This window comes from Etheostoma cragini, chromosome 11, assembly GCF_013103735.1.
Source record: "Etheostoma cragini isolate CJK2018 chromosome 11, CSU_Ecrag_1.0, whole genome shotgun sequence".
Classification (NCBI taxonomy): Eukaryota; Metazoa; Chordata; class Actinopteri; order Perciformes; family Percidae; genus Etheostoma; species Etheostoma cragini.
Genome location: NC_048417.1, coordinates 10,882,340 through 10,897,927, shown reverse-complemented (window position 1 = coordinate 10,897,927; position 15,588 = coordinate 10,882,340). Strand labels below are relative to the sequence as shown.

Below are 15,588 nucleotides of genomic sequence, written 5' to 3'. Positions count from 1 at the left end.
TAAAATAATTGTTGGCCTGATTTTATAAATCATGTTTTCATGTTAAACGTACATATGACACAGTAAATCATTTGGGATGATCTGTATCTGTGGATGGCTCTTAGTGATTACCTTACCTAAAGGCCAGTGACCCTATCATTATATTTGCTAATATGTTGGATTCATGTTAAATCCATTAAAAAAGCCTTTCAAAACATTAAAGAATTTTATGGCCCCCCCCTGCAATAATTGAGGACCCTCTAGGGGTCCCAGACCCCCTGTTGAAGATCTCTGCTTTAGAGAATATGATTTTGCAGATATCTCAAATCCCAGGCAAATTAATCCAAAACTGTATGGCAAAATACAAAAAGGTCAAGTCACAAAATGGGTTTTATTTTTATGTAACAGGGTGATTTGACCCTTATTATTTAAAGAACATTTTAACTTTGTCAACGGTAAGCCTAGTAACCTTCGTTTTGAACTTTTCATTCAATTCCGCCCTGGGACTTGCCTTAAAGATCTCCTCAATTAAATGAAACCCCTGCAGTGCAGAAGTATGTTAATTGCTGTGAAGGACATTGTTGCACTTTATTGTTGGCTTTGATTCCTCAATTGAGCACAGTGTCTCTGCAGGTCTGAACTGAAGTCTATACTTAACCCATGATTTCATACCCATCACACAATTTTATATAACTTAATATAATAATAATAGTACATATGTATTTTTCTTAATTTATTTCAAAAGCACATTTGAAAGAAATGCTATTAACAAATGGGTTGGTGAAAGAATTTGTATTACATACTATGCTGCGAATATAATCCCAAGAAATATTCTTACATTTAATGTGGAATCCAATTGATGAATTGATGAATGAGATATTGATGTTGAATATCCCGGAAACAAATAATACTGGATAAGACTATCACAGAAGTAGTTTTGTAGGTAACTAGAGAATGTTGTAAATTGAAAAGCTGACACTTGCTGGCTATAAAAGTTAAATTCTGTATAAAATATGTAGAATATTTGAAGGTTTTTAATTTGTAATTAATATAATTAACACTTTCTAAATAAGTCAAAATGTCTGCTGTGAAAAAAAGGACTTAACGTGACGTCATCGGCTGGACAGTTTTTTTAAATAACTTCTTTACATTTGCTTTATTAAATTCCTTCTAAATATTTAATGTAAGTAATAATTGTCCGGATGGAGTTTTAGCAGAGCATGGTGTATGGCAGCAGAGTGGCAGTGCTGGTGGTTTCAAATGTCTCATCAAGCTTCACTGCTTTTTTAATTTGGGCTTGAAGCGCAGAGTCTGGAATGCACTCTCCACCACTTTGGGCAGATGGATCGGGTTCCTCTGCAGCCGCAGTCTGCTGCTCGTGGACCCGCTCTGGTTTTTCTTCTTTGGGGCGCTTTCATTGGCACGCTCATGAACTGCTTTCGGCTTGGAGTCATCTGCGACCCGAGGAACCCGCAAGACCCAGTTAGAGTGGAGGTCGTGTTCTGCCGAGCTGGAGGCCACTGTGGGAGTGAAGAGTAGAGAGCAGTGGAGAACCTGTTGAGGCTAAAAGCTGTTATGTTGAGATCAGTAGTTTTCCCTCCTGGACCTTAAGACCCAGAATTATTTTCACTAAAGCAGTGGGCGTTTGAATGAGATTAAGAAGCTGCTGTAGATAATTAGCCGGCACGAAAAAGCTTAGGTAATGTCGAAAGAAGTATCTTACAAATTATTGCTGATTTTCCCAATCCTTAACCACACATGACCTTTACCGGTCGATTGTCAAAGTGGTGGAAGGACAGAACAGGAAAAGCTCACGGGTAATCAATAGCACAAATAATGACTGCATTCAATTCAGGTGTGCCAGTTCAGCTCTGTGTTGCATGTTGACTTACTTGGGCCCTCATTATCATTAATAGTGACACCTGTGCTTTTCTTGCAAAGATGAGGAAAAACGTCTAATTTAAAAATAATTAAGAGCAGTGATATTGTATCATTGCTAGAAAATCCCATTACAAGGTATGGAGGTAATTGCATTGAAGTATCACAAATAAAAGGACTTGTGAAAAATGGCCTCTTATAAGACATTTGTAAACATGAATAGGTTGCAGGTTGTGTTTGTGATGAATAAGTTTAAACACCACACAATATTTAAGTAATTTTAGCAATAAGTAAATAGGTGAAAACACCGGTGTACCATGGGTGTGTAGGGGCTTTAAGCTCAGTACTTGAGTGAATGTCCATCTCTGACTAGAAACTTAAGTGAAAATGGCAAGACAGCAAATACTGTTTAGTAAAAGTCTTGCATTTAAATTATTAAGTAAAAGTCAGTAAGTAGTATCTGCAAAACATGCCTAAAGCCTTGTTGTCTCTCATTTTGTTGGATTATAGTTGTTGATGCATTAATGTGTAAGCAACAAGTAAAGTAAGATCTAATTGTATCCACTTTATATACTGGTGGGTAGTTTATTTTGTATGTGCAAATTAAATGTAGTGGACTAGAAGTTAAGTAGTATAAGACGGAAATACCAGAGAAAAGTGCAATTATACATACATATCAACTATATAATGTATATAATCAAGTATTCTCAAGTTCAGAATGGTTACTTAGCACCCCTTAATCATCTTTACTCTCAACTGGTGGGAGAAACATCCATTGGAAAGATCTTTAAGTTTAATTAAGTAAACACTGGTTGATTATCAGCAAAATGTAGACAAAATTCAATGACAGCCTCTGTCATTTTTATATTTTATGTAATTTGCTAATTATGAACTTACACAGCTAATTACCAAAATATGTATAACTGTATATTGTTGGGATGTTGTGGCCTATATAAATCAAAAAATCACATTTATATAGTCATCATATATTTTTTGTGTGTAAAATCTTACAATACTTGAGTAAGTCTACTTAGCTACTGTACACCGAAATTAAACAACAGTTTTCAGTGTCAGCTATATTTAGTAGGTCCTAAATTCCAGCATCAATACAGTTAAAGAAGATTTCAATCACTCACCTATGAAGTCCACATCTGCGTTTCCATCATCCATAAACTGTTTGCGCAGAGGTTCACTGTCGCAGTCTGCGATCACTGCATCAAAGAACTGCAAAGTGTCTTCCTCGTTGGGGACTGGAGGGGCAGAAGGTTTGGCTCTTGATATCTGTGGTTAAAAAAATGGGACAACATTTGCCTTTGATATTGCTTGCTAGGTGCTCTGGGATAGATGATCTAAGCTTACCAGTTCTTCCTTCGTAGGCCGCGGGGGTGCAGGCTTCTTCTTGGAGGACACCGTGGCCTTGGTTTCATTACTTTTCAAGTTAACTACACTCTGTGTGTATTGCTGTCTCAAAGCCACAAGTGCTTCCAGGTACTCCAGGCAGTTCTGATTCTGCGAGTAAAGCCAAATCCTGTCCTCTTGTCTCTGATAATAGTAAAAAGTCGACTCAATGCTCACTGTGCTTTTGCTCCGTTTCAAAGTGGAGCCCACGGCCGTCTGAGTTTTCTCTCCAACCACAAGCATGGAGGTGCTGCGGACCAGTCTGACAGTGCAGGCTTTGTGGTAGTCCTGCTCGGACCGAAACCTTCCACCACCATCCATCCCTCTGTGTCCGTGATGGTTGGGACGAAACACATTATTAATCTTCTTGAACATTCCTCTAAACGTCGTCTTTCAAGGTTACAGACTTATCCTTAGATTCCTCCTTGTTTGTGAAACATCTATCCATATCTGTCCCTTCAAACCAGCCAATATGTCTCAGAAAAACACTAACGAGGACCTTCAATTTTCCAGTCGCTGTCCAGGGTTCTGGAATTGCCAAATGACTGCTCTCTCATGACGCAAGAGCAAAAGCAGGTCTAAGTCTCTTGTCTAACCTGATCTCAACTTGTCTTTAATGTTATCGGGTGTTGCTAAGCAGCATTGCTGTAGCAACGGGTTGGTAACTCTACACTTTGGGCTACCATTACTACTGCAGCGGGCCTGTGTCAGATATCCGGACTCATATGAGACTTAGTAAACAAAATAACAGCAAGCAATCCAAGAAACTCTGGGCCTGTAGTTTCACTGCTTGTGAATGTGAAGCCACCTCTCAATAAAAACGTGTGTGTACGAGACAATACAGGAGATCTTAGAAAAGAACATAAAATAGGTTAAACTGCAAGTGTGTTAAACAAGGACAATTTTAAAGTTTATATGAAAAGGCTCTAAAGATCAAAATACCTAATAACCAGTATGTAAAACCTGGGAATTGTTACAAACCCTAGACTTAAGACTTATGTCTAGGTTTCCTCGCCTAATTAATAATGAAACATCTTCTCTCGTGTTTCATGGGCTTCTATTGTTGGACATCCCTGCTGCAAGCAGAGGAAGTCTGGACACAAGAGTCTTAATGGAACTGTGTCATGAATGCAAGGGTTCATCCAGAAAAAATCCCAGCCATAAATATACCCTCAAATTTTCCGTCACTTTCACCAGATAACTGATTTAGACCTCAGCTGTAAAAGAGACAAGCTTCATACAAAGGTTTCTGAAAACAAACACTCATAGATATGTGAATAGTGCAAGCAAAACAACAGCAATGTCTTCTTGTCACTTCATGCTGTAAAGGCTCTCTGTTGTTTTGTTAGAGATGTTTTTGTTATTCATTTATTTCATTTTTTATCTGGTTTTCGTCGTTTGTCTTCTGTTGTTTTTCATGTAATACTTTTTCTTTTACATTTCTTGCTAAAAATAAACATTGATTAAAAAAAAGGGTAACACTTTACACCAATGGTACATTAACTAGCATTACTTAATGCATTAATAAGCTTTAATTAACTGTTAATTACAGTTAATAAGGTGTCTAATAAATATTTATTAACAATGCTTATGTTTGTTAATTTTAACTAAGGCATTAATTGATACTATTGATACTACATTGATTATTTATCATTAGTTAATGCCTTAACAAACTTAATTACAGTTGACTAAAGTGTCTATTTCACTATTAGTTAATATAGTAAAAAGTCTGGACAAACTGTTAGTAACAGTTAACTAAGGTAAGGTAACTATGGTCTATTTACCATATGTTAATGCCTTGACTAGCTGTTAACAGTTAAATAGTCTGTCTATTGAATTGGAAAAGAGGTTATAGATGACACTAGCAATCAGTATATGGGTACATTTTATGTTTCAGAACTGAGTACACTACAATAGAATAAAGCTTAATTGGGTATAAAAGAAAAAGTTACTTTCTGTGGGTCCACAAAATCATTCTCCTGTTCAGCGTCTATGCAGCAGCTCCAGACTTTATGCTTGATGACATTAAAAGCTTGAGACTTACTTCACTAATTTCTGACTTTGAGAGAGAAAGTTAGTCTGGCTCCACCCTCGTATGTTCTTCCACTAAATTTTCATTTTTCTTCAGTACTACGCCTGGGTTTGCAGTATATTCTTGTTTTTTTCCGGCCGAATCTTTAACGGCCAATCAGCAAACAGAGGGAGTGGCTTAGAACAATGACGTTTAGCGCTAGTTTGAGTTGTGGTTCCATAATGGCGGCGGAGAAAGATGCATGAGTTTTGTTGGTGGCCATGAGATTGTGTCCCTCCTCCCCACAGGGTTTGATTTTCCAGCTTGCTCCGTTAGTGGTGAAGGAGTAAGCTAAGGCGAACACTAGCAATGCCAATCCGTAATCACAACCAAACGTTGGCGATTGGATATGGCAGATTCAGAGGGGCTCTGGGCAGTTCCAATAGTTTAAAACTAACTTTAAAACAGGAACTTCAAGGAACACTTGTCAATGAAGAATGGCTAGACTCTTTGTACATATTATACCAGGCAAAGAGAGAGTAGCTCATGGTCCCAAATATTGATGGAACTTTCCTAGGCCCTAGAAATAACATATTGGGATTTTTAATTTAGGTGGTGTTCCCCTTTACGTAACACTCCAAGGTCTAAAGTAAATTCACTAAAACAGACTGGGCATGGTTTCGTGGAGTATATGGTAGTGGTTACAAAACCAAACATGAAGTCACACTTCTGCTTTTGGCTGCAGACAAAGTTTACAGGAGGAGCAAAGCTATAAGCTCCAAACAGCAGTAATTCGACTAAAAAGCTTAAATGTTCTCACAGAGAGGTAACTTAATATTTGTGGTGAGACTTATCAGAAAAGAAAAACAGGAATAAGCATCTTTCCGCCTTCTATTTTTCCGATAATTTTTATCGTATTAATTATGACTTTCTGCTTTTAACTTTACCTCAATCACACACCTGTTTCTTTTACAAGGAAACAAAACTGTGGTGGTTTCCTTTTAAAGCATGTGCTGCGTTCATTAGAATAAAACATCCACCATTTCACTTCATTTGGCAAGAAGAAATACTATCGCAGATGTAGATACATTGTAATGTTAAAGTAAGTAAGAAGGAACTGGAGGGGGTTATGCTAAGACCGTAACAATCCTTTGAAAATAAAATAACATAATTGGCAAGATGATCAGTTGGAACATATATTCATAATAACCCAGCTGCAACATTATGTTAGAAATGGGAAGAAAGAACGTATCTTACTTTCCCACTTCCTCTTGGGGTGGTACAAAACAAACCTCGCACATGAATGCACTCTTATGTAGATCTTGAATCAAATACAGTATACACATTATGTGGGGTGTATTGATAGAAAATGCAAAGTGCTTGTCTCATCTGTAATAAAGACTGTGGAAGAACACCCTAAGGTGAAAGTTGACAAAGAGACTGCGATTCTGGTTCAAGGTAGGAAGAGGTTTGCTACAAAAGAACGTGATTTATCTTTATGATTGTTATGAGTTAAGGTGCAGGTGCTTTCATAAAATCTCCTCCTTTCAGACAGAACTCTACATGGTTCATGACTAGGATACTTTGAACCAGCTTTTAAGGGATAGGCGAGGGATAAGTGATGCAGTCATGAGTTATCTGATTTTACTGTAATTCTAGTGTATCATGTTTTGTGCTTTTGTGTTTTATTTGTATTTTTTATGTTTTGTGTATTCCTATTGTGAACTAAAGCAATATATGATGTGGCACAGTAGCCTATGTGTTATTGTTCCATGCTATTTCAGTATGCATCCCTATATTAAGAATAAACTTTAAATGAATAGATAAATCCATGCTGACAGTTGCATCTTATACACATTGAATGCTGACATGCACTGTGTTTTAATAAGTAGTCTAGCATCTGAGAATATGCTCTTTGTTGCAGCCATGCTTTGCGAAGGAAGATTGTTAAGCATGACCTATGGTGAGTTGGAGGTGTTGGATCCCCTTCCTCCTAAGAAAGCTCCCCAGAGAGCTCATGGGCTGCAGAGAGCAGCCGCTACGCTGGTGCCAGGCTCCATCAGACATAGTCCACTTGTTCATCCCAATTTCCCCGAGCTGACAGGTTGTACGGACAACAGGAGCTATTCGGTGGAGTTGTACAATTCTCCGCTGCAGTCCTTGGATTTCCACGGAGCCCAGCCGGGCAGACAGATCTCTCCGGAGATAGAGATCCCAGCTCAGGCTCCCTCAGTTGGCGATGCCCCTTTCTTGGTTCCCTCCTTTTGTCAGAGCATCTGTTTTAATTACAGCGACCTCCATATTGGAGGCGACCAGGTGCTGCCTCTCTCAACCAATGATGGTGAGCTTCGGATCGGTGCCGAAGCCCAGGCTGTAGGTCCTTTCCTCCATTCCTGTGATGTGCCCCCAGCTGTGGAGGATTCTCTCCCAGGACAGACACCTCAGGGTGGACTTCTGCATCCACTGAGGGGTAGTTCAAATCGCTGGAGACTAGGGAGTGCCCGTGATCGGAGTGTTTTGTTGCAGGGGCGTGAAGGTCCATTCTCCAACTCTCTTTTAAATCACTATCTGGAGCAGAAACTTTTGGATTTGTACCAGCAATATATGATGGAGAATATGGCCAGGCAAGGAGCCCCTGGTTCGGATTCGGACCAAGGCCCCATTTGCCCTCTGCTGGGCTCAGAGCTGGTCCTTACCAGTCTAGACCAGATCACTCTGCAGCTGAGTCGGGATGGGAACCTGGATGCCGGCCTGGCCAAAGACATGGTCCTCAGCTGCCTGCTGCGGGTGGCTGGTGACATGCAGTCAAGTGAGATCAGCACTCCCTTTCTACAAATTTCAAATGAAGCATCCAGGGAGCAGCTCCAAGAGCATAAAGAGGAGCAACCCCAGTGTCAAGAAACTCACTCATCCAATTCACCTTCTCCTTTCAGTTTTCTTTCCAAATAAGATGAAACTGATAAACTTAATTTCATGATTTTCTATTATAAAACGGTAGTGAGGATGGTGTTGAAAACAAATTATATATGTGCTTAACAATTACCTGAATATATTAAAGCTGTATAGTAAGCAGTAAGGCAAATGGTCTCTATCTATTTTCATGTGGTGTGCTGTTGTTGCTGCCGTTTTCACTTTCTCAAGGACAATAAAGACAGGAACTGAAAATTGTTTTTACATTTATCCTTTTCCTGTTTAAATTAAAGACATGTAGTATGCACATGCTGTGATGCCTACCAGTGTGTGTGTGTGTGTGTGTGTGTGTGTGTGTGTGGGGGGGGGGGGGGGGGGGGGGGGGGGGGGGGGGTGTAAACCATGACTGATATTGAGAGACTCATATGGGATATACTGATCAGATATTACTATACTGATAGGTGTGAAGGATTTGGAGGACTTTGGCCATAGAAAATTATTATTGACGCTTGAAAGTTGGTTGAGAGAAAGGATATGGGCAATTAGGTTTAAAATTAGGCTTTGACAATCATTCTGTCATATTACAACTAGATCGGAAGTTTGGTTCAATATAGAAACATCAATATACAAGTGTCATGTGGAAATTTGAAACTTTCCGTGCACATATACTTAAGAACTACTTTTCCAGTAGGAGACATCTCTAATAGTTAAGCTTTTGACATATAATTATAATGTCTTAATAATTTTTTTTGAACCATGTTTTTTGTGGGAAAGAAACATCTCAGACACAAGTTATGAATGAAAACCTCTTAAAAGATGTCTGGAGTGGCTCTTTAAGTATGTGGTTTACATACAGTGCAAAGCAATCATACAAATGCAATCAGTTGATATTGTGCACTTAAATATAAAAAAGCCAAATCAGTTGCTTACAAATATATATTGTTGTGCCCAAATATACTGTATATTCCACAAATGTAAACATGTTGGTCATTTGGGCTTAAGTTAATGAGTTAATGCAAATCTGCAGTTTAATAAACGTTCACAAGGGGGAAGCATTATCACCTAATGTATTAACCGCAATGACTTTGACACACACCTTCTACTCTATTTTCCTTTTATTCCTCCCGTCCTCTACTTTGTCTACCCCCCTCTCTCACCCAACATCCATCCATCCAGCTAATGCTTTCTATCATCTGTACCCTGCTAATCTATGATGTCATCAGGACAGGGTTGTAAATCTCTGGCACGCAGGCCGTCGGGCACTGAAACCGAATGTAACACTGTGTCTAATACCAATTCCTTTACGGTGTAAACAAAATACAATCTTGAGATAAGGTTATCTACCCTGCATGATTTATTTTGGGAAAATATTGCACATGCACAAATGGGAAACTCAGCAGGGCTGCAAACGGATGGATTTGCACATTTAAAGAGACATGTTATTTTTCAGGTTTCCCCCTATTCAAAGTGCTTTGAAAGACCAGCGACCTCATTCCAGCTCAGAGCAGCCATGGCCTTCTGAGCCAGTGTTTGATCAGCTTCCTTGTTTCCTGTCCAAACAGAGAGCCACAGAAGGAAACTGTGTTTACTGAGCTGAGTGCCGCAGTCGGAGCCCTGTGAAGTCTCAAGGCCGCAGAGACACATTTGGTATTTCTGCTTCTATTCGGATGGAACATTCCAGGTCCAAGGAACCGAATCCTTACAAACCTAAACAAAAAAACGCTCACATACAAATATGATTTAGCAGATGCCAAGAGCAGCATTGCGAGCACATTAAAACTGATTTCCACAGACCCTGGCAAAATTAAAAACAGACCTCTTGTTTAAGCAGAGGTTAACCCCCCTTGTCCACCCACCCACATTTATTAAACTGTCAACTTGTCAAAAGCTTGAAAATTACTCACTGGGTTTTAGTTATTTGGGTGTGAATACAGCATATATAGAAGGGCAAATTTTGTTTCTCTTAAAGAAAAAGTGAAAGTAAGGTCAAAGAATGAAGTAGAGGCCATGAAATGAGAGGAAGTACAGAGATAGATAAAACAAACGGTAAGCTGTAGCGATAAAAAAAAAAAAAAAGGAAGAATGTAACCCACACTTCTCTTATGGTCTAGCGAAGAAACTTACAGGGAGGTTCAAGTGTTGGAGCGTCTTTCAGAGGTTCATAAAGTAATTTCCTTGTCACAAAGAGCTTTTAACATGAAGGGCGGCAAAGACAAGGCCACAAGATTCCATATCAAAGCCAAGGTCCCCGATACACTCTCACTATTGTGGCTTTAATGCTCTGTAGCACTCCGTGGCTTGCCTTTATTTAAAAAGCTTTTAGTCTGAAGCCTTGCTAATTGGAACTGTCTATACTGTTTACTTATATTTTCCTTCTTTGTGACTGTGTGGTTCAAAAACCTTTATCACAAAAAGGTCTCTTGAGCAATTGATATTGTCAACATCATTTCTTTTCCCCCGATTAGACGTTATTAACATTATTTGGGACGGGTTCCCCGTCTCAGTGTATTGTTTGTAATTGTTCTTCAGTGTTTGTAATTGCTAAATGTATATAAAAATGATTTAAATTAGTTTGCACATAAATATTTTAATGTAAAGCTGTGGTAAACACACACACACACACACACACACACACACACACACTTTAGACTACAGTTTGTGTGTCAAGGCACCTAATTCAATTAAGTCCAGAAGCTGAACTCTCTCCTAATTTCTTGGATGGCCTTGAACAATTTTTTTTTCTCTTTTCAAACTACATCTTCTGGAGTGACCTAATGTCCAGGGGAAACATTTAATGACAGCCCCTGCTCTGTATCTGGCTGATTGACACTGGGACTGGTAGGTGGTGGAACGGGAGAACACACATTTCCCGGTCAGTTAGCCGCTCAAGGTTGCAGGGAGCCTGCAGCAGCGCGGCTGACCTCGGCTAAGCTAGAGCAGACAGAGAAAGACCTTGAGAGACTGCGGGGCAGCAGGATCTGGCGCTCAAAGAGCTGCGGAACATAATGTGATAATGCATGACTATATATCACAGTGCACAGTACCCATGTGAATGTGGATTGCGACTGGACGGAAAAACTGATTTTCATACGCTCACATGTTTGTTGTTCTTTACTAGATACCACTATGAACACTAGGTTGATTTGTGGACCTTGTTGGTCATATATGCTTCTGCAAAGTAAGTAATGCATGGGTGGGAAAAGGTCATTCTCATGGTCTTTTTCTATGTAATCACAAATGGATTATGGTTATTATCAGCCCTGACCCCTTTTTCTGGATCCTTTTTGTCCCCTTTTCATATCAATATGCAACAACTGTCTTTGTTACAAGACCTTTATGGATGAATTTGACTTAATTCTGCTACCCAATTGTTAATTCAGCCTTAACTGCTGGGAGGCAGTTTCAATTCATTATTTCCTGTAAAGAAATTTTTCTTTCACCGTTTGGGCAATCTAAAATATGTATGATCCTTTCTGTTAAAGTCTGGCTTGATTGATCCAAAAAAATAGTGTTTGCATATAAGACAAACAAGTACGATGCCCGCCCAGGTAGCTCAGCAACAGTGTCTCCTCTATAAACAGGAAGTTCAACAAGCTCAATAGCAGAGGCCTTGGCCTTGGCAAAAGAAAACATGTATAGAAAGCAATACTTGGAATAGAGAGGTAAATTACATACAAAGGAGGCAGAATTATGTGCCAAAGCACTTTATCTAGTTAAGCAAGGCCGATAGATGAATTTGAAAGCTAGAAAGAAAAAGCATATTTGGAAGAAAACTTCTAATAAAAAAATCTCAGAGGAGATTCATACGGGTGAAATATGACATGCTTTAAACCAGTTGTCATAGTTGAAAGCTTTGTTTGGACAAACAATGCTCACAAGTCTCACATCATTGGTACAACATGAATCTGAGCTGTTATTAAGGCGCAGTACTCCATTATTTTGTATGTGAAGCTCACTGGGCAAAGTAAAGACAGAGATACAAAAAAATGAAAATAATTATGGAGGGCAGCCAGGCTTGCAAGGTTACTTCTGAATCAGCTCATAGAGGCACTAGCTGAATTTTTTTTTTTTACAAAAATACAATTAGCTCTGTATGCTGGTGTAGCTTTGGAAGTGTACGTGAAAATGTGTCATACCAACATATTCCTTTATTTCCCCCATATTCCATAACGATAAACATGAGCACTAGGGCTCTACCAAATGCCCTTTTATCCTTTCTTTTTTACATTTAAAGCTTCTATTAAGGTTTTAGCGAATTAAGCTTTGTGTTGGTTAGACTTCCCACTGACGTTCCAACAATCACCAACTCAGGTTTAGTCAAAATAAAACCTTAATTCACAGAGTAAGATGTGAAAACATGCTGCAGGCTCTTTTCCCTGTTGTTGCTCCGCTGTTGCCATTGCCCACTGAGCAGTGGCTCTCACCTGTTCTTTGGAGGCAGATCATTACATTAGCAAAATAAAAAGGAAAAATATCACCCCAAAAAAAACAACGAGCTCTGTAATGAGCCAACTGCCAATATTTCTGTCCAATTGCCCAATCGCAGTGCAGCATTCGAACGATTTAGAATTTGAATGCCAACATTATAACAAAGCTTCAAACTCTTTTAGTACAACCCTCATGAGCACTGTACAGTAGTTTATTTGAATCAATACCACATGTCCTGCCGCCAGAAATATTCCCTAGTACAGTCGGCAGTTGAAAACAGTCGCCAACAAATATGCTATTTACACCTGTTTGAGTAAAAAAAATTGCTAAAAAGTACTATGCCAAGCGGTTTTAGGAAATAACTCAGCCTTCATTTTAAAAAGAAAACGTCACGCAGGGGTCACAAAATATTGTAAAGGCAGAATAGTGTAGAATAGTGGTGGAAGAATTCAGAACATTTAAGTAAAAGTCGCAACACTGCAATAACAAAATTATCCATCTCAAGCAGAAAATCCTGCAATTCAAATTACAGAAAAAACAACAAAATGGGTTTTAAGTATAAAAATTATCTGGTGTCATTATGATGAAACTATAATGTATAAAACAAATAAGCACTGTAAGCTGGTTGAGGTGGAGCTAATTTCAACTACTCTTTGGTTTAATCTTTAGCAATGCATCATGTTTCATGAGTTTACTGTATATACTGTATTTTGTATGTAGAAACATTTATCTGCAAAGCAACTATAGCAATCAGATAGTCATGGCGCAAAAAGATAAAGAAAAGAAGGAAATTATGTTGCCATCTGACATGTAGTGGAGTAGAAGTATTGTATAAAGTAGGAAAAGAAAGAAAAACTGATTTTTGAGGTTTTCAGGAGTCATTTCCCAGCTTTGATAAAAAAAAAAGTGTAATACTTTCAGGTTGATGTATTAAAACATAGAAAACAGTGCATTTTCAAGGATATTTAAACACACATATTGCAGATGCAAAGCAGTCAGACAGCATGATTCATAGCCTGTCATTGCTGCCAACAAATCCTTTACAGAAGTAAAAGATATGAGTTTGTTTTTGCTCAAGGTGCACAAGTTTCAAATGAAGGACACCTCACTGACAAATATAATGAGCATTTTAAGGGGATGGGAATGATAACGAGTTGCTGCATTTCATCACTCAAAGACAAAAGACCAGTCAAACTTCTTTTTATCCTTTATTCTTATTTTAAATGTTTGTTTCACACATCAATGTCTTTTCCCACACCTTGGTCTTGACCATATGTGAGCCCTTCCCTGTTTTCCACTCACCCCATCATCCTCACCTCTTCCCACAGCTCTTCCTGGCATGCTGCCATTGTTATAAGTGTCATAATTCACCTCCTTATGCAAACATGACCCTGTCCTCGATATGCTGTAAGGCAAAAATAGTCATACTGTAGTCACTGTGAGACCAATAAAGAATGAGATAGGGGGGACATGAATTATTGCTCCGCATCTAAAGTAGTTCATATTTCACTCAATAGCTTTTCCACACATCACACACGCACCAATGTATGCGTGTCTTACATGTGTTGTCAGTAATGGCTATACATATGAAAAAGCAACATTATTCTATAGTGTGATATATATTTAGATAAGATAAAATGATCGGCAAGGACAAGCAGAGCTAAAAGAAAAGGGCAAGCGATGAATGAAGGCAGGGATATGGGATATGTATAAATCTACATTTTAATTGCTGTTATGTTCAGGGTCCTACACCTTTTACAAGGTCAAGCACTTTTCAAGCACTTTCAAGGTCCATTTTATAGCTTTTTCCAACACCTTACACCACCATAAATTACATACCAATACATAGCCAAAATTATCTAGTGTTTTTGTCATATTAAAAAGACATTAAACAGACAAAATGTGTTTCGTAATAGTAGAAGGATCCGATATTCAAGCAAAACAAGTTCTTATTTTTATAAAATGCATCACTGTCTAAGTAGACTTTACTTGCTATCTAACCTGCCTAACCTGTAAAAACAATTGCTTTGTATTAGTTATGTTTATTCTCAACACAATTATAGGTAAGAGGCTGAAAATTATAGTGGTCAGTTAACTATGTTGCTGTATAAACGCAAATGATCACTTTTAAAATGTTTAATCTCTTCAAGGTTCATAACATAAAATACAGTAAGACCACTATGGAGAGTAGCACTGAGTGGGAGGATTTGAGCCAAATGACATGCAGCTGGGTCCTTCTGTGGCAAATCAGACTAAAGCCAGGAAAACTTCTGCACCCTCCTAGATTCTGCTCAAAGTTTATGCTAACCTTAATGTCAGTCTTTTCACACTTTTTTTCTCTCCAAAATCTAGGGCATGCTGAACAAACTTGTAATGGTTCAGTCATATTGACATGTTTGTCTTCCACCATACAAAGTTTGGGCTGCCTGTCTCTCGCTAACCTGTCTATCTCTAACCTGAATAATACCTTCCATTATGTCCAGATATTGCTTCCCAGATAATGTGATATTAGGCTGTAAAACTGAAGTAATTTCAAGGGCTGAAAATATGAACACATAGGATTTTAACAGAAATGTTTTACAGGCCAGGGTTTTGGTAAGCATTCTTGAAATATAGCTACAAGGTTTGAACAAAATCTAAGACAGTTACAACAACCTTTAATTTCACTTTAACCAAGAAGACTGACGCACAGGCACTTGCTTGAGAAATGGTCTGTATTAATTTTAAAAAAGTATTTAATTGCCAAGACATACATGTATCTACTGGAATACAGCAGTGTAAATATTATATAAAGCCATCCTCAACCTTACAGTAGGCTACTAGCTACGTAGCTAGTAATGTTTACTCAGAGTTTTGTTACGTTACGTATGGTATCGTCTGGATGGTTTTTAGGTTATGGTAGGTAGCTAACATTAGCAGATAAAATGTAGAGGAAACACTGCAATACTAACATTACATTATCACACCAAGTACTCTCAGTCACT

At 38.4% G+C, this 15,588-nt stretch overlaps 2 protein-coding genes across 3 annotated transcripts; one reads left to right on the top strand and one right to left on the bottom strand.

The window, feature by feature from the left end:
* Nucleotides 1–674: 674 nt before the first annotated feature.
* LOC117953425 (uncharacterized protein C13orf42) lies at nucleotides 675–4,133 on the bottom strand. The gene is made up of 3 exons (XM_034886436.1): nucleotides 3,217–4,133; nucleotides 2,994–3,138; nucleotides 675–1,499 (listed from the first exon to the last, which is right to left on the bottom strand). Exons 1-3 carry the CDS (start codon nucleotides 3,628–3,630, stop codon nucleotides 1,255–1,257), a joined length of 804 nt encoding a protein of 267 aa, XP_034742327.1. The 5' UTR covers nucleotides 3,631–4,133; the 3' UTR covers nucleotides 675–1,254.
* A 2,435-nt stretch (nucleotides 4,134–6,568) lies between these two features.
* On the top strand, nucleotides 6,569–8,434 carry LOC117953302 (protein CXorf21). Of its 2 annotated transcripts, none has more exons than XM_034886188.1 (2): nucleotides 6,569–6,724; nucleotides 7,191–8,434. In XM_034886188.1, the coding sequence occupies exon 2, from the start codon at nucleotides 7,193–7,195 to the stop codon at nucleotides 8,213–8,215; it is 1,023 nt and encodes a 340-aa protein (XP_034742079.1). In that variant the 5' UTR covers nucleotides 6,569–6,724; nucleotides 7,191–7,192; the 3' UTR covers nucleotides 8,216–8,434. The 2 variants fall into 2 exon arrangements, with proteins under 2 accessions (XP_034742079.1, XP_034742080.1); XM_034886189.1 differs by having other exon boundaries at nucleotides 6,575–6,717.
* The last annotated feature ends 7,154 nt before the right edge of the window (nucleotides 8,435–15,588 follow it).

Excerpts from the sequence above, each read along its gene's own strand:
- LOC117953302 (XM_034886188.1), top strand. The coding sequence starts at position 7,193 with ATGCTTTGCGAAGGAAGATTGTTAAGCATGACCTATGGTGAGTTGGAG.
- LOC117953425 (XM_034886436.1), bottom strand. The coding sequence starts at position 3,630 with ATGTTCAAGAAGATTAATAATGTGTTTCGTCCCAACCATCACGGACAC. Across the intron at positions 3,139-3,216 it reads GGCCTACGAAGGAAGAACTG|ATATCAAGAGCCAAACCTTC; the intron begins GTAAGCTTAGAT and ends TTTTAACCACAG. Across the intron at positions 1,500-2,993 it reads CGCAGATGTGGACTTCATAG|TGGCCTCCAGCTCGGCAGAA; the intron begins GTGAGTGATTGA and ends TCACTCCCACAG.